Source organism: Harpia harpyja, chromosome 4 (genome assembly GCF_026419915.1).
Source record: "Harpia harpyja isolate bHarHar1 chromosome 4, bHarHar1 primary haplotype, whole genome shotgun sequence".
NCBI classification, from domain to species: domain Eukaryota; kingdom Metazoa; phylum Chordata; class Aves; order Accipitriformes; family Accipitridae; genus Harpia; species Harpia harpyja.
This window is the reverse complement of record NC_068943.1, coordinates 79,700,645-79,721,859: the sequence shown is the minus strand read 5'-3', so window position 1 is coordinate 79,721,859 and position 21,215 is coordinate 79,700,645. Positions and strand designations below refer to the sequence as shown.

General features: G+C 53.9%; 3 protein-coding genes and 2 gene segments (V, D, J or C); 3 read left to right on the top strand and 2 right to left on the bottom strand.

The window, feature by feature from the left end:
• Positions 1 to 42: 42 nt before the first annotated feature.
• On the top strand, positions 43 to 1,783 carry LOC128141228 (T cell receptor alpha variable 4-like; the record flags this gene model as incomplete). The annotated part of the segment is given in 2 exon segments: positions 43 to 425; positions 1,689 to 1,783. Coding segments are annotated over 2 exon segments (478 nt in total), but the record flags the coding sequence as incomplete, so codon positions are not given.
• Positions 1,784 to 2,393: 610 nt separating this feature from the next.
• On the top strand, positions 2,394 to 3,778 carry LOC128141227 (T cell receptor alpha variable 12-1-like). The segment is given in 2 exon segments: positions 2,394 to 2,512; positions 3,312 to 3,778. Coding segments are annotated over 2 exon segments (531 nt in total).
• Positions 3,779 to 6,157: 2,379 nt separating this feature from the next.
• On the bottom strand, positions 6,158 to 8,500 carry LOC128140680 (olfactory receptor 6F1-like). Its single transcript, XM_052784904.1, is given in 2 exon segments — positions 6,158 to 7,099; positions 8,411 to 8,500. Coding segments are annotated over 2 exon segments (1,032 nt in total).
• A 7,565-nt stretch (positions 8,501 to 16,065) lies between these two features.
• Positions 16,066 to 21,214, bottom strand: LOC128140696 (feather keratin Cos2-3-like). Its single transcript, XM_052784910.1, has 2 exons — positions 21,167 to 21,214; positions 16,066 to 16,574 (listed from the first exon to the last, which is right to left on the bottom strand). The coding sequence occupies exons 1-2, from the start codon at positions 21,212 to 21,214 to the stop codon at positions 16,272 to 16,274; spliced, it is 351 nt and encodes a 116-aa protein (XP_052640870.1). The 3' UTR covers positions 16,066 to 16,271.
• LOC128140681 (T cell receptor alpha chain MC.7.G5-like) overlaps positions 20,399 to 21,215 on the top strand; it is a 191,724-nt gene continuing 190,907 nt past the window's right edge. Inside the window, exon 1 of the mRNA XM_052784905.1 lies at positions 20,399 to 20,450. Coding sequence (XP_052640865.1) covers positions 20,399 to 20,450 — 52 coding nt within the window. The remainder of the gene's footprint in view (positions 20,451 to 21,215) is intronic.

Here is a 21,215-nt window from a genome sequence, read left to right as displayed (position 1 = left end):
TCTCTGGGAAAAGAGCCACCAGAGCTGAGTGATCTTTGGTGATCTTTGGTCTTTCCTTCTCCTTTCTCGGCAGTGGCTGTGGTCAGAGCCCAGGTGCAGCAGGAGGCGTCGGCAGAGACCACCGAGGGCACCGGCATCAGCATCAACTGCTCACACCCCAACATACAGACCGGCGACTCCATCCTCTGGTACCGCCAGCTCCCGGGCCGAGGCCCCGCATTCCTCGTGAGCACTCTTAAGGGCTCCAAAGAGCTGCCGGACCCGCCGGGGCGGCTGTCGGTGGCGGCAGACCGCCGGTCCAGCGCCCTGTGGCTCGCCCGGCCCCGGCGCGGGGACGCGGCGGTGTATTACTGCGCCCTGAGAGACACGGGGAGAGGAGCCGGGGCTGCGGCCGAGCACGAACCGCCGCGGGCGGGGCCGGGCCTGTGGGGCGGGGGCGGGGGGACAGCCCCGGGCGGGCCCGCCAGGGGGCGCTGCCGCTCCGCCCGCCGGCGCCGCCTCGCCCCGCGCGGCGCCGCCCGGCCCCGCCCGGCCTCGGGCCCCGGGGCGGTTCCCCCGCCCGCCCGCCCGGCACCGGCACCGGCACCGGCACCCCCGCCCTCCCACCGGGACGCAGACAGACATCCCCCGCGACAGCGGGGAGGAATCGCGACCGGAGCGGTGGCGGTGGCCGGCGGTGCCCGGGAAGGAGCGATTGCAGCCGCCGGCCCCGCTGGCTCCCGGCGAGGAGCAGCGCCTTTCTGCTGTGCCCAGGGAGGCGGGCAGCAGAGATCCTCCTGCCCACGGGCAGCCCTCGGCCCTGCCGCGCGAAGCGGGCATTGCTGCGGCTCAACGGACAGGGCCCGGGATCTCTTTCCCACCACGAACATCACCAGGTCCTCTTGGAACAGAAAGACCTAACTGATACGGTGCCAATACAAGCCGTTTCTTTGAAACCACAACCAGAAGTGGTCTCTTGCTGTTAACTTTGTAAACAGGCTCAGACACACAATTACAAACTCAATCCCCCAGCTCCACAGGCCGCTTCTGTCGTGCTCCTGCTGGTGTTGGAAAGGCATCCTGTAGAGCCAGCAGTTCTGCCTCGGCACCAACACGAGAAGGAGATACTGGTTGTCCCAGACACCTTCAAGTGTATCGCACGGTGGCTAGTGTTCGGGCCATAGGGCTTGTTGCACAGGAGTCCCCTTAACCTCAGGTTGAGAGCCTTTGGTGTTGAAGCAAAGTCCAGGAGATAGGAGAGGAGCTTGAGCTGGGCACTTGTTGAAAGACACATCTGAGACTCAAGTTCAGACCTCAGGAGTGAGCCACAAAGAGGTCTGCTAAGTTGCCCTATGGGACTGAAGGTCTGAGGTGAGTGGGAGCTGGAAAGAGGCCTGTGGCCATGGGGTCCTGGGCCCAGCCAGTCCCCAGTGAGGCCTGTGTGGCTGCAGAAGCTGTGAAAGTCCATGTTCACAGGCTTCAGAGGCAGGGAGGAAAGGTTCAGCCCTCTTCCCTGCCTCAGCTGGGGACTGTTGTGGCAGCTATGGTTGTATTACAAGGGGACTCCTGGCAGGTTTGCAGTCATTGGAGAGCAGAGGGCAGCCCACCGTCCTTCTGCCATGGCCTCGACTGAAAAACAGGACCCTGAAGGCCTTGTGGGAGCGGGGTTGTGAATGGGTGCTGCTACGCTAATCACCTGCTTCCTGCAGTCCCTGCCAACCGTGTGAGCAAAGAGCCCTGGGTGCAAGTGGCAGAGGAGCCCTGCTCCAGGCAGCAGACATCAGAAGACATGAAAATCAAGTAGCCCTTTTGCTTGCCTGGGTATTGGGGTTCTGGGGCCCAGGGTGGGAGAAGCAGCTGGAGATTGTGGGTAATGTGGGTAGGTGAAGGGACACAGAGGGACTGCCTGTACAGCAGAGAGCTGTGTTGCCACATCCTCCCCCTGCCAGAGTGCGGGAGCGCGTCCGTTCCTGTGCGGCTGGTTTCTGCAGCAGATGCTCTTTACCGAGAAGTTTCTCTTCGGGTTCCTCCTCTATGGCCAGAAGCAAAGGGAGGGAGTGTGCAACACCTGAGCCCAGGCACTTCAGTGTGTGCCTGGTCCTTTCTCCATGCAGACAGTGCCAGGGACAGGGTGGACGTGGGTGGGTGCAGGGGTGCCTTCTCCATCTCCTGCAGAGCCGGGTGCAGGTCTGTGCAGCTGGCTAGGTGGTTGATGTCGGGAGAATTTCACAAAGGATGCCTGTCCCTCTGGTTGACAGGACATAAACCATGAGTCTGCTATCTCTCTAGAGAGCCTTCTTGTGGTGGAGGTTGGAGGACAGACCCAAAGAGGCGTGCCTGGAGCAGCAGGGAGAGACTTTTGCTCCACCCTCTGGGCTGTGGCTTGGAGGCCTCTCTGATCTGGCAGAGGCAGAAGAGGTGAAGCTGCAAGCATCGGTTGCCTCCTGCTGACAGGTCCCTGGGCACCCCATGAAGGGAGAGCGTGACATGGTCCTGCTTTTCCTGGCAGCACTGGTGGGACTGGCAGACTTTGGTGAGATGTGACTTTCAGGCTAGGGAGAACGAGGCAAGAGTTTGCGCAGTTGGTGGTGGAAGTGGGGAGACGTGAGTCCTGTTTCCCTGGGGGATCAGGGAGTGTTTCTGTAGGCAGAGCAAGGGCTGCAGGTGGGTGCAGCAAATAACATGGGAGATGTCATGAGTTATGGGCATCAGAGGAGGAATAAGGCCTCACCTTAAATTTGCAGGTACTGAACATTCTTGAATGTGCTGCTAATAAACATAAAGCCTGAAAGAGGGTAGGCGCTAGGGGATGGAGCGATGCGTTGTATAGGAGCTTCTCTCCTGGACATATTGGATAAAATGCAACTAATCTCTGTCAGGATGGTCATAAACCTTGGGGAACAAGGAAGGCTAACTCAATGCAAGAAGAGCTGAAATGCCATACAAGGACAGGGCAAGGGCAGAGGATGTGGTGTGTCATATGGAGGAACTGTTCTAGCAAGAAGATAGCAAGAAGATATGGTCAGAGGTGGGAGAGGAACAGCTCATGTCCTCTGCTGCTGAAGGAGAGACCAGCAGTTAACATGGATCAGAGGCAGATATGGATAGAACCCCTGGACTGAAAAACCAGTGAGTATTGCTGAAAAGCAGGATGATCTGGGGGGTGAGTAGTGGCAAGAACCTGCAGAAAGAAGTGTGCAGGGGCAAACAGCTCACAGTTTCCGAGGCTAGGAAAAGTGAGCTGCAAAGTGGGGACAGTGAGCAAGCTGATGAAGTGATAGAGGGACAGGTAGACAAGCAAGCAAAGCCGAAAGCCCTGTCTGGATTTACAGGTCATGCCCAAAAGGACTCTGTGCTGCAGTTTCCAGCAGAAATGACCATCCAGGCAGGGGAGAGCACAGCTCTGCACTGCAATTTCTCCAGCAGCCATGCCAATCCCTCCATCTACTGGTACCAGCAGCGCCAGTCCCAGTCCCCTCAGAGGCTGCTGTGGGTGAACAAGTACAGAGCTCGTATAGATTCAGGGAGATTCTCCTCTGAACTGACTGCGGAGACCTCCCAGGTGCTTCTGAATGTGCGGGATGCCGAGCTCCAGGACAGCGCTGCCTATTTCTGTGCACTGAGCCCACACTGGTGCCCACAGCTTGCAGCACTGCACAGAAAGGTGGGGGGGTGCTCTGAGGAGCAGTTCCCTCCCTGCCACTGCTTGCATGTAGCTCTGAGCTCAGCCTGCCCAGCAGCAGCACCTGGGAACTGTGGTGAGGCTGGGCTTCTGCCTCCCCAGCCTGTGCTGCTGTGAAGCATATGCCAGCATGACTTTGACAGCTGCATCTAGATCCAGGGTCTTTGATGATGAAAAGAGTCCAAGAAACCTGACTTGGGGCAGGGTCATTGGAGGCTGCACCATCAACAAGCCAAGCCAGGCTTGTAAATGCCCTCTGCTTAAAATGGCTGGTACACTGGAGTGAGTGTTCAGGGCAAGTAACCTATCAGCTCGTCGTCCTGTTCCCTTTCCCTGTGCCTCTGCTGATGGCCATAGCTGGAGAATGAAGCTAGTGGTAGGAGGCACAACTGCTCTTATGGTTTTGCCATTTGGCCATAGTAGCCCAAGAAGGGAAGAGACCTTCCTTGCCCTGCATCTGGGCATCAGCAAGTGAAAAAGACCCATCAGCCAGGCGCTGGACAAGAGTCTCTGTTCAAACCCTTCCCACACTCATCCACTGCCAGAGAGTGGTCCCACTCTTTTTCATGTCTCTTCTCCTTCTCAGGGAAATCACCAGGCCTCAGCTGGGAAGGAAGCCCTATGTCCCTGAGTCCATGCTGGTTTCTCTGCCCAACAGCTGGCAATCACTTCTCAGTGAACTTGTTTCCACCCATAGGCAACAGGAATGGTTCTGGGGACCTATTCTCAGGCAATCCCACCCCAGCACTGCATGTGGAAGCTCAGCTGGAGGGTGCTGGCTTTCCAGCTGGATCCCACCCTATGAAGTGCAGACTGTTGCTCATGAAGTATCATCCAGTTCACCTGAGAAAGCCTAAGGTACTTGGTTGTTGACCTACTGCTGTTCTAGAATGGCCTGCCTCTTGCCAGTGACATGGGTCTGCTCTGCCAGCCCCGTTGGAGGCTTTGCATGCCCCTATTCATCTCAGAGGGCATTATCTCAGACAGCGTTGATGAGGAATGGACATCAGCCCTCAGTGTCCTGCACTCCACTGCGTCTAGGGTGCCTTGGACATTTCAGGTCCTGCTTTTGGTTGCTCTCCAGGGCTGCAGAGGGCTTCAACAATCCAGAGACACAATTCTTCCCCTAAAGCAACATCATCCCTAAGCAGGATTGATAAGCAGTGATGGCTACCTGAGGACAGATCCAGGCTCAGGCTCTTTCTCCAGCCTCAGTGGGCTGTCCCAGGGGTTTCCCAAATGCCACTGAGAAAGAGAGCACAGCTGAGAAGGGTGGGCATCAGCCTGTCCTTGGGTACTGGTGCCTGGGCCTGGCTGCAGGTCTAAGAGCCAAGTGGCCAAGGACAGGTGGATACGGGAGGTTGGTGAGTTGCCTCCAGAAGCACCATTGCTTCCAGAAGGGAGGAGAAGACGTTCAGTCCACACTCCATCATCTCCCTTGGAGAGCTCTACACTCAGGTGAATTCAATCCCACACTGTTCATAAAGGTGCATCTGCCATGTTGATGCCTCCTCCTTATGAAGTGGTCGCATGGACTGCCTTCACTGTCAGTGTGCAGAACGAAGAGCTTTGAGAACGTGATTCATCAGTTGTGAAATAAAAATCACAGGAAGGGGAAAAGTAAGAGCCCTTTGGAAGTGCTATATGTCCTGCCAATAAGGGCAAGGAGAGAGTTGCGACCCAGCCAGCCTTTCACAGCTCTGCAGTTTGGGGACTTTGCCAATCACATTGAAGTGTTTCCACAGCAAAGCCCAAAATGGGTGGAACGATGGACTGCTAAAAACTGAGGTGGAGTTTTAGATGTGTAAATGTCCAGACTCGACTAGCATGAAGCATAGCAATTTGCATATTTTTAATTACAATTGTAAAAGTATATTCGGATACTGGATAGAGGGAAGGAAGGAGAGTGTACTTTTTGTGGACTGTCTTATCCTAGGCATAATGGTAGAGATCCCAGATGATACCAAATTTTGTCTTGAACCAGAGCATGATTCTGTGAAACAGCCACAAGAATGGGGCATAGATGCATCCAGAAAATGTCAGACTAAACGGAGTAATACAAGCCCATTTCCTAAGGCAATGAGCCAGCTGCTGGGACTTCTTTAGGGGATTCAGACGGATCCCTGACAAAATGGAGCAGCTGGCAAACTGGAATACAAACCTGTGGGAGGACCACTCCTCCAGAGTTCTGCTGGAGAACTGTTTCTGGATGGGGTTTGTGACCCTTTCCAAGCGCTGGTCTTCGGAGCACTGTGAGGCATGCTGAGTTTACCCAGGAGTGAACAGAGGGAGGTGGGAGCATTAGAATCGAGGCTCAGCCCAGCCTAAGATGGCTGTAAGATGAGTGAGATGAGCTCCCTGGGAAACTGGTGGCTTCTCACTACCTGTGATGCCCAGGTGCGCTTCCACTTTGGTGAGGAACTTCTGCAGGGTAGAAGTCGTGGGAGGAAGAGGATGAATCTGTTTTCTCCCACTGAGGCCCTTTGAAAAGCCACTTCACTTTTTCTGGAAAGCCCACCCCAGAGCTTGCCTCACTTCTTTGTTCCTGCGTGTGTAAATGAAGGGGTTCAACAAAGGACTTACAACTGTATGAAAAGTAATCACAAATTTGTTCAGATCCGGGGGGTTCTCGGCTGATGGCTTGACATACAGGATCATGGTGGAGTCATACCAGATTGTGACGACACCAAGACAGGCAGAGTAAATGAAAAAGTCCTTTTTCTGGCCATGGGCTGACTGGATTCTCAGCATGGAAGAGGTGATGTACACATAGGCGACCAGCGTGACCACACAGGAGGCCACAACAATTATGGAGACAAGGAAGGTCATTAGCTCCACGGGCCACGTGTCACTGCAGGAGAGGGCAAGGCAGGAATCTATATCACAGTGGAAATGACTGATGGCATCTGGCTCACAGAACATCATCCTGGATGTCAGAAAGGCCAGCAGCAAGATGGCCAGAATGCCTCCCAGCCAGGAGCTGAGCGCTAGCCGAGCAGAGAGGACACTGTTCATGAGGGAGCTGTATCTCAAGGGGTAGCATATGGCTAAGTAGCAGTCATAGGCCATGACAGACAGGAGAAAACATTCAGTGGAGCCTAGGGAGAGAAGAAAGAATGACTGGAGGATGCAGACACTGAAGGCGGTGTTCTGGCTAGTCCCCAGCATGACTCGTATGGCTTTGGGAACAACACCTGTAGTGTACCAGTTCTCCAGAAAGGAGAGATTACAGAGGAAGAAGTACATTGGGGTACATAGGTTGCTGTTCATCCACCGCAGGGCTAGGATGCATGTGTTGCTTATTACTGTCAAGGAGTACATCAGTGCAAATACCACCACAAGGGAGACCCGAGAATTCCACATGCCTGGGAAGCCAAGAAGATCGAATTCTTCCACACCTGTCCCATTTGCAGTGTGCCCCCAAGTGTTGAAGTCCATCTGCAAAGACAGGAATGTTTCTGTGAGAATTTGCATGCCTGTGCTGGTCCTTCAGATACTACTAGTAGTGAAGCAAAGCCATCATCCCTGCAAAAGTAGGTGGTCCAGAGCATGGGAAAACAGCATCTACCCTAAGTTGAAATTGTCAGGGAAATCCTTCGCTGCAGAAACACCTTTGGACAACTCGAACTGACCCTGAAGGTCAGGCCTACACCATCAAATGAACCTGGAGAAGTATTTATTGGATCAAGCGCAGGCATCTCCTTTAGGACACGGTGAAGGCAATTGATTCCCTGAGATGAAAATCCCATTTAGGGAACTGTGGATGGCAGGCTGAGGGTCTCCAGCTATGTGAAAGGTCGTTGCAGAGGAAGGGAATAACATACCTGCACTCTTCAAGGCAGGCAATACTGAGTTCCCATCTCAGCAAATGAGACTGAGGGAACAGAAAGCTGTCATGACAATGTGGCACTGGAATAGATTTTTCTCACCTCTTCAGCTGATCACAGGGGTTTCCAGCTGAGATGTAGAATGCTGTGGCAGCAGCACAGGGCAGCAGGTTAGCATGACAGTCATTACCCCAGGACTCATGGTCTTGTGTAGTTGCTTTCTTCCAAGTCTCAGCACAGGAAGCTTTTGCAAATACCTCCATTTCCTACACTGATGTCTGCTTCTCAGCATTGGTACTGGGGGTAAGATTGACCTCTTTGTAATTTTGCCATCTCAGAGTCAGGGGAAGGACTTCCACTGACCAAGTTGAAAGATGTATCTCAGCTCCTCAGCTTAGCCGGCTTCTCTGGGCAGAGAAAAGGCACTTGGGAGAGAGACATGGCTCACCTCGCCTCATATACATGGCTAAAAGCCCTCTAGAAGTGCCAGGTTGTCTCTGAGGACTGAGGCAGGAGCCTAGCAAGCGGCTTAGATGAATGTTGGACATCTCAATTTGGGCAGAGATATCCATGCCTCCGTGGCTGAAGGCAAAATTCTCTGAGCTGAATCCCCACCAAGGTAGTTCTGCTGAGAAACCAGCTGAACCGAGGGGTTTCACCTGTGCCCTCCCTGCAGACAAGGGAGGATTCCTGATCAGTTCTCTAGGGGACAATGAATCTCATCCTCAGGTGGGTATCTGAGACAGGTGGAGCTGAACCACCACCTGAAGGATCCCTTTCTCTCCTTTCTTCCTCCTTAGGAATTTACATACCAGAAACCTCATGTGGCTGAAGGGCAGAGAAATCCCCCTTAATGTGGCTCTCCTTAAACGTGCAAGGCATTGGAAGTCTATGCTAGAGGTCTTGGGCAGGCTTCATTCACCAGCTCAGCCAATGGAAATGATCAAAATGACAACTCCTCAAGCACCATCCTCCAGATGAAGCCATGGTCCCCTTGGCTGAGGGAGAACATTGGAAAGATGTTGGTTTATTGGAGGAGCTCTGGATGCAGCAATGTCAGGAGAAGTGTGGATGAACAGCTCTCACCTTGCCAACACACTTCAAGCTGTACACTATTGCCTGACGTTGTTTCCTCTCCATCTACCTAGCAGGTATTGACAGCTTGGGCTCCCAAATTTCTTTCCCCCTCACAGCCACCACTGTACTTCCACCAAGGGGAGCCTTGTGTGCACACACACAGAGTGTAAAGTCTCTCCAGTTTAGCTCCATGTAGTGAGAGCATACATCAGACAGTCACCAGCATCGTTAGCTTAAGAACATCCCCACACCCACCTCATTAACACACTGAAGCTCAAACTGGCCACACCTAGGAGACAGGTTTCTGTTTTCCCTCTATGTGCCACAGGGAGTTTGATCTCTGGGGGATCTCATGGGCTTGTCAGAGGTGGATAATGCTCTCTCTTCACACAGGCCAATTAAAGAACAGCAACAGGGTTCTCTGAAGTGTGGCCAGTTGCTGGCACGCAGGAGGTGTCAGTGATAGTCATGTCCCAAGAGACTGGAAATGTCAAATATTTGGTGCTGAATACTAACGTGGTCTTGACACCTCCAAGGTGGGAGATACCTAAAGGCAACTATGGACATTTGAATACAGAGAGAGTAAGGTAAGGGATTCACCTACCTCATTTCTGAGCCTCTAACTGCAGTTAAGGCCTAAGTCTTCATTGAAGTGAAGATCTGAGTAAAGATCTAAGCACAAAGTCAGACAAGAGATGGGTAGGGGGGAATTGATCTCCCTTGCCTCGAGAGCAGGTGTCTCCAGGTGAGCTACTCATCTTTGCTCCATTGATCATGAGTGGAGAGAAATAGGCACTGCCGAGCCTCAGTTCACCCTGTCTCATACAGATCAGGCTATTCATGCCTCACAAGCACCTATTTTTCTTCTGTTGACACTCAAGATAGACTAGACAGCCAGCTTAGGCAACACACACACAAACAGTCACAAGTCTCAACCTCTAGGCATCTAGAGTTAGTTGAGAAGACTCACACCCAAAGAGAGGCTGTCTGCACTGTCCAGGGTGTTGGACTTGACAGAGTCATCTTCTGCAAGTCCTGCATCCAAGTCTTCCATGTGGTCAAGGGGAGATGTGATCTGCACTTTGTGTGAGGGGGAGATGCAGCTAACGAGAGTAATGTACCCAGCTTGAGCCCATTCGCCCCCACAAAAGCTTTCTCCCACCTATCCATCTGTCCTCAAGTACCTTGGACATGGATATGGGGTTTAGCCATGGGATGGAGGTGCTTGGAAGGCTAAGTAGATGGGGGCTTATTGCTCATTGAGGATGGGACCTGGTGACTAACGATAGGGAAAAGACTGAAGTACTCAATGCCTATTTCTCCACAGTTTTTACTGGTATGGCTTCTCCTCAGGCCTACCACATCCCTGAGCCTCCCTGCAGACTCTCTGGGAATGAAGCAGCACCCACAGCAGGAGAAGAAAGAACTAAGGAGCTCTTACTACCATTTGGACATGCACAAGTTCATGGGACCACTTGGGATGCATCCGAGGGTGATCAAGGAGCTGACTGGACAGTCTCTGCTCAGTCCCTGGAAGTAAGGTGGAGCAAATACTCTCAGAAGCCATTCCTAAACTCCTGAAAGGCAAGAAGGGTATTGGGAGCAGCTCACATGGGTTTACTGAGGGCAGACTATGCCTGACCAATCTCATTGCTTTCTATGAGGAGGTCACTGGCAGCGTGGGGAAGGGGAGGGGCACTGGCTGGGGTGTACCTTGACTTTGGCAAGACCTTTGACATACCCTCATGGATGGACACCCATGCACACTTACATGCACACAGAGGTATGCACACTCACAGCATGCACACACACATAAAAACGTGTGCTCTTGGGGAATTTGTATTGTACCCCTTGAGGCAAATTAAACACATGCTTTTGCTTAGATATGAAAAAAACCCAAACCCACCAAATGATCACTGTATTGGACAGAGTGCTGCCACCCTAAGCAGTTCTACAAGGAGTCTGCAAAGATGCGTCACAAGCCATTCCTTGTGTACACTGGCACCACCACCAATCCTGTGAGCGGTTGCATGGGGCACCTCAGCCTGGCACTGGGTCAGTCCCCCAGCACCAGCTCTGCTGCCCAAAGGTGGCCACTAAGCATTCACATTCCAGGATTGCTACAAGACAAAGCTGTGGCTGTTTCTTATCTCATCACCAAGGGAAACTGCACTGCCTTACAGGGAGCTCTTCTGTCTCTGGCATTCCTGCTGCCAGCCACTTCAACCCCTTCTGCATTTGGGCCTTCTTGCCCTCCGTGCCACATCATTCCTTGGTCACAGATTACCACTGCTGAGCAGTTACAATCTGAATTTCCCCGTCAGTCCACACACAAAGTCACACACACAACCATACACGTGAGCTTACAGGCACCCACAGAGCAACCTATACGTGTGCACTTCTAAAGAGGTGTGTACAAACATGTTTCCAAAGGAGCCCACGTGCATACCAAAATGCACAGCCACTCCCCATACCAACACGCACGCACAGATATTCAGACATGCTTACACGTATGCCTGCTCCTGCACGCATGCGTTTGCATACAGACGTACATGCATGCTGCTCTACACAGATGTACACACACAAAAGCACACATGTACCCGCACCTGTGCCCACACAATTACGTATATGCAGACCAGTCACACACATTCATGCTCTCCTGCATGAAGGCACGTGCGTGTGTTAAAACACATACACACTCGTGGACACAATTGCCCAAACACACACACACATGGAGAACATTTGTGCACTCTCATGCTTGTATGTGTGTTACCACAAGTACACAAATGTAAGTGCAAATGCACACATGAGCACAGCCAGAAGAACATGTATGTGAGCACCATCATACATACACACCAGCGAGAACCAGGACTCCCGACACCAGCTCTCAGCCCCTCTAGATGACTCTAGGCAAGTCCTTCAGACCCTACAGTGAAGGCAACAAATCAATCACTGGACAGCCCCATCCACTTTCCTGAGCTCAAGAGTTTGGCAGTGGTTCAGTCAGCTGTTTTCTCACTGTAAGACAGAGAGAAACCACAGCAGAGTCGAAGCTGTCATGGCCTTTCCAGGCATTGAGCCTCTCCACATCTCAAGTCTGTGTGTGAAGAGCAATATAAAAACCAGTGGACATCCCCATTGCTGCAGCCCCCCAAAGAATTCCCATATTACAAGGAAAAGAAAACAAATCCTCCACGGCTAGAAGCTCCCACCTGACCTTGGTGATCTCCTCAAGGGTCTGGGACCAGCCCCTGCCCTTGCAAAGGCAGCGGTGCCACAGTGACACACTCATGTGGCAGCAGAAGGGTGTGTGTCTGGGACAAGGCAGACTCCCCTCTGGCTACAGACACTCAGGCTGGCACATCAGAAGTGATGTAGTAGTGAACCTGTCTCTAGACTCACTTTAAGGTAAATACCCTCTCTTCCAAAGGCAGAGAAATGCAAAAGCAACCTTAAATTACAGAGCAGCGGAAAAACCGGTTTGGCTACCCTGTGAATGTTCATGGGTTCTTTTTCTTTTTCCCCAGTTTGAATTGATGTGCTGGCCTTGTTTCTTCCTGTCTTTTGCATGCAGGTGCAGGTGGTGTAGTTGCCTGTAGTGAGAGGGAGCTGCCTGCAGCCTCCCCTGTTAACCTTGAGCTGGCTGAGTTTATCCTGCAGCCAAGATATGCAAAAGAGTTTCTGCACAAAATAATAATACAAGAGTCATGACAGTGTATTTGCTTTGCCTGGCAAGGTTTCGGTACTGAAGGGGCTGCAGGGATGGCTTCTGTGAGAAGATGCCAGAAGCTTCTCCCATGTCAGAAAGAGCCAGTAACAGCCACCTCCAAGATGGACCTGCTGCTGGCCAAAGCTGAGCCCATCAGCAACATTGGTAGCACATCTGTGATAATATATTTAAGAAAGGGTAAAAAGCAGTGTGCAGCAGCCAGGAGAGAAGAGTGAGAAAAGTGACAGCAACAACTCTGCAGACACCAAGGTCAGTGAAGAAGGAGGGGGAGGAGGTGCTGCAGGAGCCACAGCAGAGATACCCCTGCAGCCCTGGAGAAGACAATGGTGACACAGCTTGTCCCCTGGCAACCCATGGAGGACCACGATGGAGCAGATATCCACTCTGCAGCCCGCAGAGAACCTTGTAGCAAAGCAGGTGGAGATGGCCTGAAGGAAGTTGCAGCCTGTGGAGAACCCCCACTGGAGCAGGCTCCTGGTAGAAACTGTGGCCCATGGAGAGGAGCCCACACAGGAGCAGGTTTTCTAGCAGGACGTGTGGCCCCACTGGGGACCCACGCTGGAGAAGTCCATTCCTGAAGGACTGCAGCCCATGGATAGGACCCATGCTGGAGCAGTTCATGAAGAACGGCAGCCCACGGGAAGGCCCCATGTTGGAGAAGTTTGTGAAGGACTGTGTCTTGTGGGTGGGACCCCAGCCTGGAGCAGGGGAAGGGCATGAGGAGGAAGGAGAGGCAGAGATGAAGCAGTATGAACTGACTGCAACCCCCATTCCTGAGTGCGGTTTGTGGGGAGGAAGTAGAAGAGTTAGGGGTGAAGTTGAGCCTGGCCAGAAGGGAGGGGTGGGGGCAATTTGTTTCTAGTTTTGTTTCATTTTTCGCTATCCTGCTCTCTTGCAGTTAATTGGCAATACATTAAATTAATTTCCCCAAGTCGAGTCTGGTTTTCCCATGACAGCAATTGGTAAGTAATCTCCCTGTCCTTATCTTGACCCACAAGCCTTTCATCGTATTTTTCTTCCCCTGTCCTCTTGATGGAGGGGAGTGATAGAGCGGCTTGGTGGGCACCTGGCAGCCAGCCAAGGTCAATCTGCCTCAGACAGATAAGGCAAAGAGAGGAAGCATAGAATAGCAGTGATGTTATGGCTGGAAGTACCAGAGATGTCCTGTCCCCCTTGTCCCATGCCCTGTAAAACAGCGGTGGCACAGAGATCACTAAACAGCCCAGTTCCTTGTGTGGTGTAGAAGACAAGGAGGAGCTCTGGTGTGGCTGGAGGGCAGGGGCATCCAGCACTTCATGCTCGAGGCTGCATGGCATGCGGTGAGGGGCAGCAGTCATGTGAGGCTCCATCCACATAATGGTTCTGCATGAGATAAAAGAAAGGAATGATTTTCACGGACAACTTGGAAGTGGGGGTGTCTCCTCTAGTACCCTGAACACAGCCATTAGCTCTGCATGCTGACTGCTGTCCGCACCCATCTTGCTGAGCTGGATGAAAGCTTGCAGCCTTCCACCACCTCCCTCCCTTCACATATCTGCCTGATCTAGGTCTGTGAACTAGGCACAGTGTGGCTGCTCAGGGCTGGGATGTTTGTGCGGTGGGCCTTTCTGAGCCCAGGCAGTGCTTAACAGCTCCAGGGGAGGGTTGGTCGTGTCCATCAGTCCTATTTGAGCTGGATTTTCCTGCACTGATTTGGTGGGGACATGGCTTTGCCTGCATGGAAAGATACCATTCCCATTTTGCAGTGCTGGATTGTTGTGCTTTCTGTGGACTCGTTTCCCAGCTGTGTCCACAACGTTTCCCCAGGGCCTCCTCTCATCCTGCTGGGTAGGTGCAGTCAGCAGCATAAGGGCCAGCTCACATCCTGGGGACAGGCTGCACTTCTCCTAGAGCTGGGCCACAGTCCCCTGGGAAGGCAGAGGGCTGTGCCCGTACCCCTGAGGCAGCACAGCAAATGCACATCAGCGGCCTCTGGCTGCTCTGGCAGGGTGAGCTATGGGGAGCAACCGCAGCCCCAGGGGGACGGCCGTGCCCAAAAGCCAGTAACCTACAGTGCTACACCAGGACCCAGCCGCTTGCTTTACAGGCCAGACAGGGTTCTGGAAAGGCAAATGGATCTGCTGGACAACCCCAGCTTCTAACAATGTTTTTCTAGTTGCAGAGGTGACAGCATGCCCCGGGGCAGCCAGTCCTGCTCTGAGGGTACAGTCCTGGAGGGAGGGGTCCTCAAAATATAGGGGGGCACCATCCTTCCCACTGTGAGCTGAGTAGATATGGAAAGAATATTTTCCCCCACTGGATATTAAAAGTCTTTCCTGCTGACAGATCATGGCTTGTGATATATATCGGGGCACTCTTGGAGCCCACCCCAAGCTGTAAGTAGTAGGTTCCCTGCAGGCTGCAAGGTTAGAAAGCCTTTTCCAGATAATTCTTCCGCCCCTCCCTCACCCCGATTTTGTTAACATTCAACACTTGATTCTTGCGGTAATGGGGCAGATTTCCATGAATTAGGGTTACTTCTGCCCTGGTATCTAGCAGAGCCACAGCCTGTTGGTTGTTATTCTGGCTCCACAGTGTTACAAGCAGAACACAAGGGCTCTGTTCATTCCTCCCCACGCTTGTCCCTATCCCTGTCCCTGTCCCTTTCCCCATGCTGATGAGGGAAAGTCCCTAAACTGGGCTTATTTGCAGGGAAGGGGAGATGCCAGCCTGTGTGCCCCATGCCCACACCCCACCATTTCCTGCCCAGACCCCTTTGAGCTGCTGCGCCTGCATCTCATGTGGGGCTGCTGCTTCAGCTCCAGACATCCTCATGTCCCCTTCAAGCATGGTAGTAACAACAAACGCAGCATTAGTGTTCCTTCTCTTTTCCTTGCCCTACCCTCTGTTTCCTGAAACAAGCTCCTAGTTCAGGTGGGCTGGGACCTTCAGCTAATTCCTCCTCACTTTCCCAATTCACCAAGAAAACCATTGAGGACAGGTCTCTTGTGACTGTTTCACTCTCCCCTTCTCTGTGCTGATTGCCCTCAGCTCTCACATGCTTAGCTCTACTTTCCAGCCTCAATGCATACAGCAGCACGGGTGACTATTCCCTGCTGGCCCCATCCATGCATGCTGGCCATGGCCCCTAGACTGAGTGGTGGAGGGGAGAGGAAGGTGGAGTAGCAGCTATGGGCCATCCCAAGGGCTGTTCCCTTCTCTAGCCCTCTTCCCATTCCCCAAAGCAAATCAACTTTTGGAACCCAACACCACCCCCTGTCACCCCAGTGCAGCTCCAACCATAGCAAGAGGAACACTCTTCCTCAAGAGATCATGTGGCTGCTGACCCCTGAGGGCCTCCTGCCTTTCTGGATGTTTGTGGGCAGAGACACAGCAGGGCAAGGCCTGATCGTCACAGGCAGCAGAGCAGCCAGGGATGGCTTCCTCAGCTCCATGAGAGAGTGCCCAAAAGAGGATCCACTGCAGGGTGTGGAGCCTCTCATTCCTCTGTGGATGGAGAAGGGTCTCCTTGTGCCCTCACCTCCCCCATCCACCCCAGAGCAACACCCTTCTGCTTTGGCCGCTTGGCGAGTGTCCACAGGGGGAAGGACCACAGGGAGGCAAGGCTTGAATGCAGCAGAGCTTTAATGAGTCAAAAGAGGGCAACGAGTTCACTCCAAGCAGAGGACAGAAGTGCAGGGCGTGCTGGGGGCAGCCGAGAGTCTGGAGTCCTTGGTCTTGGGGAAGTTCCTGCATCATGCCTGCCCCGTGGAGGGAGAGGAGATAGATGGTCCCTACCAGGTTGGTGTTGGGGAGATGGTGTGGGCAAGGGGATAGGCAGCAACAAAGAAAAGGGAAAGAAAGGCAAAACCATTCAGGTATACTGAAAACAGCATCCAAAAGACTGATCCTCTGCCCAGCACCATGTTCTGAGTTCCCCAAGGTGTTACCCTGGGGCTTTTCCAGCATCTTTATCTGGAGACGGGGCACCTGCTGCCTAGTAGCGTCTGGAAATGCCAGAGAGGTCACAGCACCCAGAGTTGATGGGCACTCCATCACAGCTGAGGATCCTGCCAACAGCAGCGGAGGTGGAGGAGCCCACAACGGTGTTCTGCGGGAAGGAGCTGAGGATGGGGCCGGGCAGGGTCACCACCACAGCAGAGGGCTCAATGACGACAGTGGAGTTCTGGCACTGCCTGACACAGGGCTCATTGCAGCTGTTGGCCAGCGGGGTCGGGCCACAGGGCCGGCATGGCAGGCACTGGTTGTAGCAGGACATGTCGTGGGGCTGGAGGTGCACCTGGGAGAGAAGCAGGGAGGAAGTAGAGCACAAGGGTGACTGAGGAGCAGCCTGGTTACCCTGTCACAAAGGAGCCAAGGCCAATAATGAGTGGGGAGCTGGAGGCTCGGCCAGAAGACACGCAGTCTTCATTGCCCTACAAAGAACTGCCTGACCCAGGGAGGCTCTCTCCTAATTCCTAAACCAAAACGCCCCTTGACCATGTCCCAGCCTCTCTCTAAGCAGTCCTTCTCCCTGCTTCCCCCTGTCAGGACAAGAAGATCCAAACCCCAGCACAGGCCAGAGCCAGTATCAACTGAGAGGTCCATCGAGGAGAGATCTCACTTTGGAAGAGAAGGAGAAGGGGCTTCAGACTCACCTGGTTCCCAAGGAGAAGGAGGCAAGAGCAGTGGATGAGAGAGCAGGGACTTGGGCTGCCTTTTATACCTGCCCTTCATTGCTGCAGGACCAGAGGCACCCTTTGCAGAGGTAACAATTTTCTGACAAGCTCATCTTCAATGCAAACCATTGCAGCTAATGATATGGGCTGTGCTTTGGTTTCCTGCACTGCTGCCTTTTCATTTCCAGATTTGTTCCATGCCCATTCCCCAAAGAAGGCTTCTTCTGAGCAGTGGCATGAAAGGCCCAGGATTTCTCAGGCAGGAATGCAGCAGTGCAGGCAGAAGGCACAGCTCAAGTGCTGGACAGGTCCAGAGCAGGCAAGTGACATCAGCCTAGGTCACCCTGTTGGGGCTGTTTGAAGTGTCATTCTCAGGAAGGAGCTCCAGCAATGCTCAGCTGGATGTCATGGGCTCCCGTGCATGAGGACGTGCCATGTCCTGGTCTTTCCTTCCCTCCTCAGCTCACCCCGATGGTCCCTTGTTCTTGCCTCCCCAGGGGTGTGCGTTGTGCTCCTAGGTTTTGACCCCCTCCTGCCTAACACTGCCCAGTCCCCAGGGGTCCTCAGCAGGGTCCATGGTTCGTGGTGTTCCTGTGTGTGTGTTCTTGTCTTGCGTGTACTTGTAAGCAACCAGGTTTGTCTGGGTGCACGTGGGAACACATATATGTGTATAATCCCAAGCTGGTATGCATGAGCCCATGTCTGTGTGTCCTTGTGTGTCCCTCATCACGAGCGAATATGCTGCTCATGGCAGGGACACTCTCCACTGCTCTCTCCATGAGTGCCACAGAGCAGCAGGTTCCCAGGGTCAGGAGGAGCCTGAGTGCAGCTGAGTGGTGATGGCACCAGACTGCTAGAGAACTGTCCAGGGAAGAGGCACTGAAATGCAGCCACTGTCTCCTGAGCCCTCCTTTCCCTGCCTCCCCAAAGCTCACGCTCCGCTGCTGCTGATTTCAGGCCCCAACAAGGATGGTTTCACACCAGTTTTGATCCACAGTTTAATTCAGTGTAAACAATATTGGGAATACCTCAGCATGGCTGGCAGTCCTCCCTGCCTGCCTCTCCAGGCCAGGACACAGCAGCTCTGCCCAGCGCAAGAGAGTTCAAAAGGATGGGGATTGCTTTCTAGGGAAGGAGAAAGGCTGAGGAATCCTGCCGACCTTGCGCTGGCCATCCCTGAGTGGATCTGCTTCCAGTGCAGGGTCAGTGGTGTCTGGGGCGGTGCACGACCCCTCTCATGTCAAGGCCAAATGTACTTCATCGGCCTGGTGCTATGTCAGGCAGGGACTGAGACCTTGGATCAAACAGGTACTGAATGAAAGCAACACAGAGCGTGATATCACTGTGCTGTGAGTGGAAGGACAGACCCTGTGGCCTGCACAGGAAAGGCAAAGAACTGGTGACTGCTTTGGACTTCAGCCCACAAGGACCTTCCTGCCCCACACTGGAATCTCAGTCTGAGTGCCCAGCAACTGCCCCTGGGAGGGAAGGGGCATTGGATTCGAGACCGCATCCCCCAAAGCCAGCTGCTGTCCCACAGGGGTGTCCCGAACAGACCCTCTTTCTGACAAGGGCTGTGCACAGTGGGTAAATTTTCTAAGCCCATCTCCCTGCCTGAATGGCTGTCAGCCTGAGGTCAGGACCATCTTGGACTCAGTGCAGTCAAGGGCTTTCCCCCTTCCCTTTAGTGACCTCGGTGAGATCAGTGCCAGGCAGCTCTGCTGGGAGAGCTCAGCCAGGGCTGATTCCCCTCTTCGTGGGTCTGCTTTTGAGCTGAGGCTCTACTCCATCTGAGAGCCAACCTCATTGCTTCCTCGTGAGGTAACAGGCACCGTGGAAAAAGGGAAGGGCAGGGGAGGTGTGTACCTAGAGTTTAGCAAGACCTTTGACAGCCTCTCCTGTACTTCCTTGATGACCAAATTGGAGACGAATGGGTTCAGTTAGAGGATGACAAGGTGGGTGGAAAAATGGCTGTACTGCCAGGCTCAGAGAGTTGTGACCATGGTGCAAAGCCCAGCTGGCCAACACTTATTAGTGGGGTGTAGTATTCAGGATCAGTAGTAGGACCAATACTCTTAATGTAGTCAGGAATGTCATGAGTGGGAACTCCCAGCAAGTCTGTGGATAACACCCAGCAGGGGGAATGGGTCGTAACTGTCAGAAACGGCTTCTGTTTAGAGGACCTGGACAGGCTGGAGAAATGGGCTGACTGGAACTTCATGAAAGCCAGAAAGAGCAAGGGCAAAATTTTGCATCTGAGGGAAAAACCAGCCTAGGCAGTCATGCAGGCTGGCAGCTGGTTGCCTAGGAAGCAGATCCATAGAAAAGGATGTGGGGTTTTAGGAGAGACCCAGCTGAACATGAGACAGCAGCGTGCCTTTGCAGCAAACAGGACCAAGTGCATCCTGAGCTGTGTCAGCCAAAGTGTTGCTGGCAGGTCCAGGAAGGTGACCCTGCCCCTCTGGCCCTTGAGAGACCACAGCTGCAGTACTGCAGCCAGATTGGGGCTCCCTGGTCCAAGAAGGATATTGACATACTGAAGCGAGCCCAACAAAGGCCACCAAGTCAATTAGGGGGCTGACAAACATGACATGTGAGGAGAGGCTGGGAGAACTGAGCCTGCTCCTCTTGGAGAAGACATGTCTCAGGGGAGACCTTCTTGCTTTCTACAACTACTTGCTGAGAGGAGACAGAGAAGATGGACCTGGTCTCTGGAAGTGCCCAGGAGATAGAACATGGGGAGTTCTGATTAAGCAATAGGCTAGAAGAAATAATGAGAAAAGGAATGTCTTTCGCAGGCAGCTTGTGCAATCTCCATCCTGGGAGGTGTTCAAGGCTGGACAGAATGTGACCTTGAGCAACCTGATCTAATGGGATCTGTTCCAAGCAGAGGGGTGATCCATATGACCTCTGCAGGTCCCTTCTGACCTGCGTTCTGACTCAGTGATTCCCCCTCTCCCCTGCCCTGAACCCTGCACTCCCATGGGCACAGGTGTCCTCTCAGCCCCTTGGCCACCGCACAACTTTTAGGCATTGTGCCGGGAGTGCAGAGAGGCAGCTGAAGGGAGGGAGGCTCTCAGCCTCCTCCCTGCCATCCGCAGGAAATCAGCGGCTGCTGTCGGCAGCCCCTGAGCTCGGAGACAGCTCTGGGAAGCTGGTCCATCTCCTGGGTCAGGGCCCTGCTGCCGTGCCAGGCTGCCGCTGGCGCTGCGCAGGCTGCTTCTTGCTGGGGAGGTGTCCTTGCTGGAGGAGCGGGAGAGGGCATTTCCCAGGAGACGAAGCGGTGCCCGTGCAGAGCCCCTGCGCCCTCTCAGCCCGGGCGGCGCCGGCGCAGGGCTCAGCCCCGGGGCGGAGCTGGCGGAGGCGGCGGAGAGGAGGCGCCGCGGCCGGAGCAGAGAGCCGGGGCTGGCGGGGGGCAGCGAGGCGCGGGCGGCGGAGCGGCGGGATGCGGCGGTGCCGGGGCGCGGGGCTGGCGGCGCTGGCCGCGGTGCTCCTGGGTGCGCGGGGCTGGCGGGGGTGGACGGGGGCGGGGGCTGTGCCCGGGCTGTTCCGCGGGGAGCCCAGCGCCGAGCCTTCCCTCTCCTTCTTCAGCGTGTCTTTCCCCCTCCCTGCCTCTCTGCCATCCCTCGTCCCCCTTCCAAACCCTCCGAGTCCTCGCTTCCTATCCTCCCTATTTTGCCATCAGCTCTGGTGGCACAAGCCTGCTTGCATGTACGCCTGCCTTTCCATGCACCTACTCTTTCCCCTGTGCATTCGGCAGTTCTTACTGCCCTGACTATAGCCCTCCGCCCTTCACTCTAACAACCCATCTCCCCGTCTGCTCCTCCTCTCTTCATCCAGCCATCCACGCACCCAGCTTTTGACCCATCTCTCCACGCATCTAGCATCCTTAAGCCCTCTTCCCACCCTGAGACCCCTCTCTCATCTCTCCGTTTCCTTCATGTCTGTAGGCACGAGGTTGCTTTCCTGCACCACACCGTTATTGCATACATCCTCTCATCCCCCTGTGCATTCAGCATTTATTCTTCTTCTGAATTCAACCCTTCATCCTTCGCTGCAACACACCCAACTCTCCTGTCTCCTCTCCCTCTCGCCGTCCATCCATCCATCCATCCATCCATCCATCCGTCCATCCATGCACCTGACTTTCATTGTAACTCTGCATGCATCAATTTCACGTTCCCTCCCAGACTTCTCCCCTTGCTCCACACACCTGCCCCAGGACCACTCTCCATCCTTGTTGATGGGCACACGTCACCATC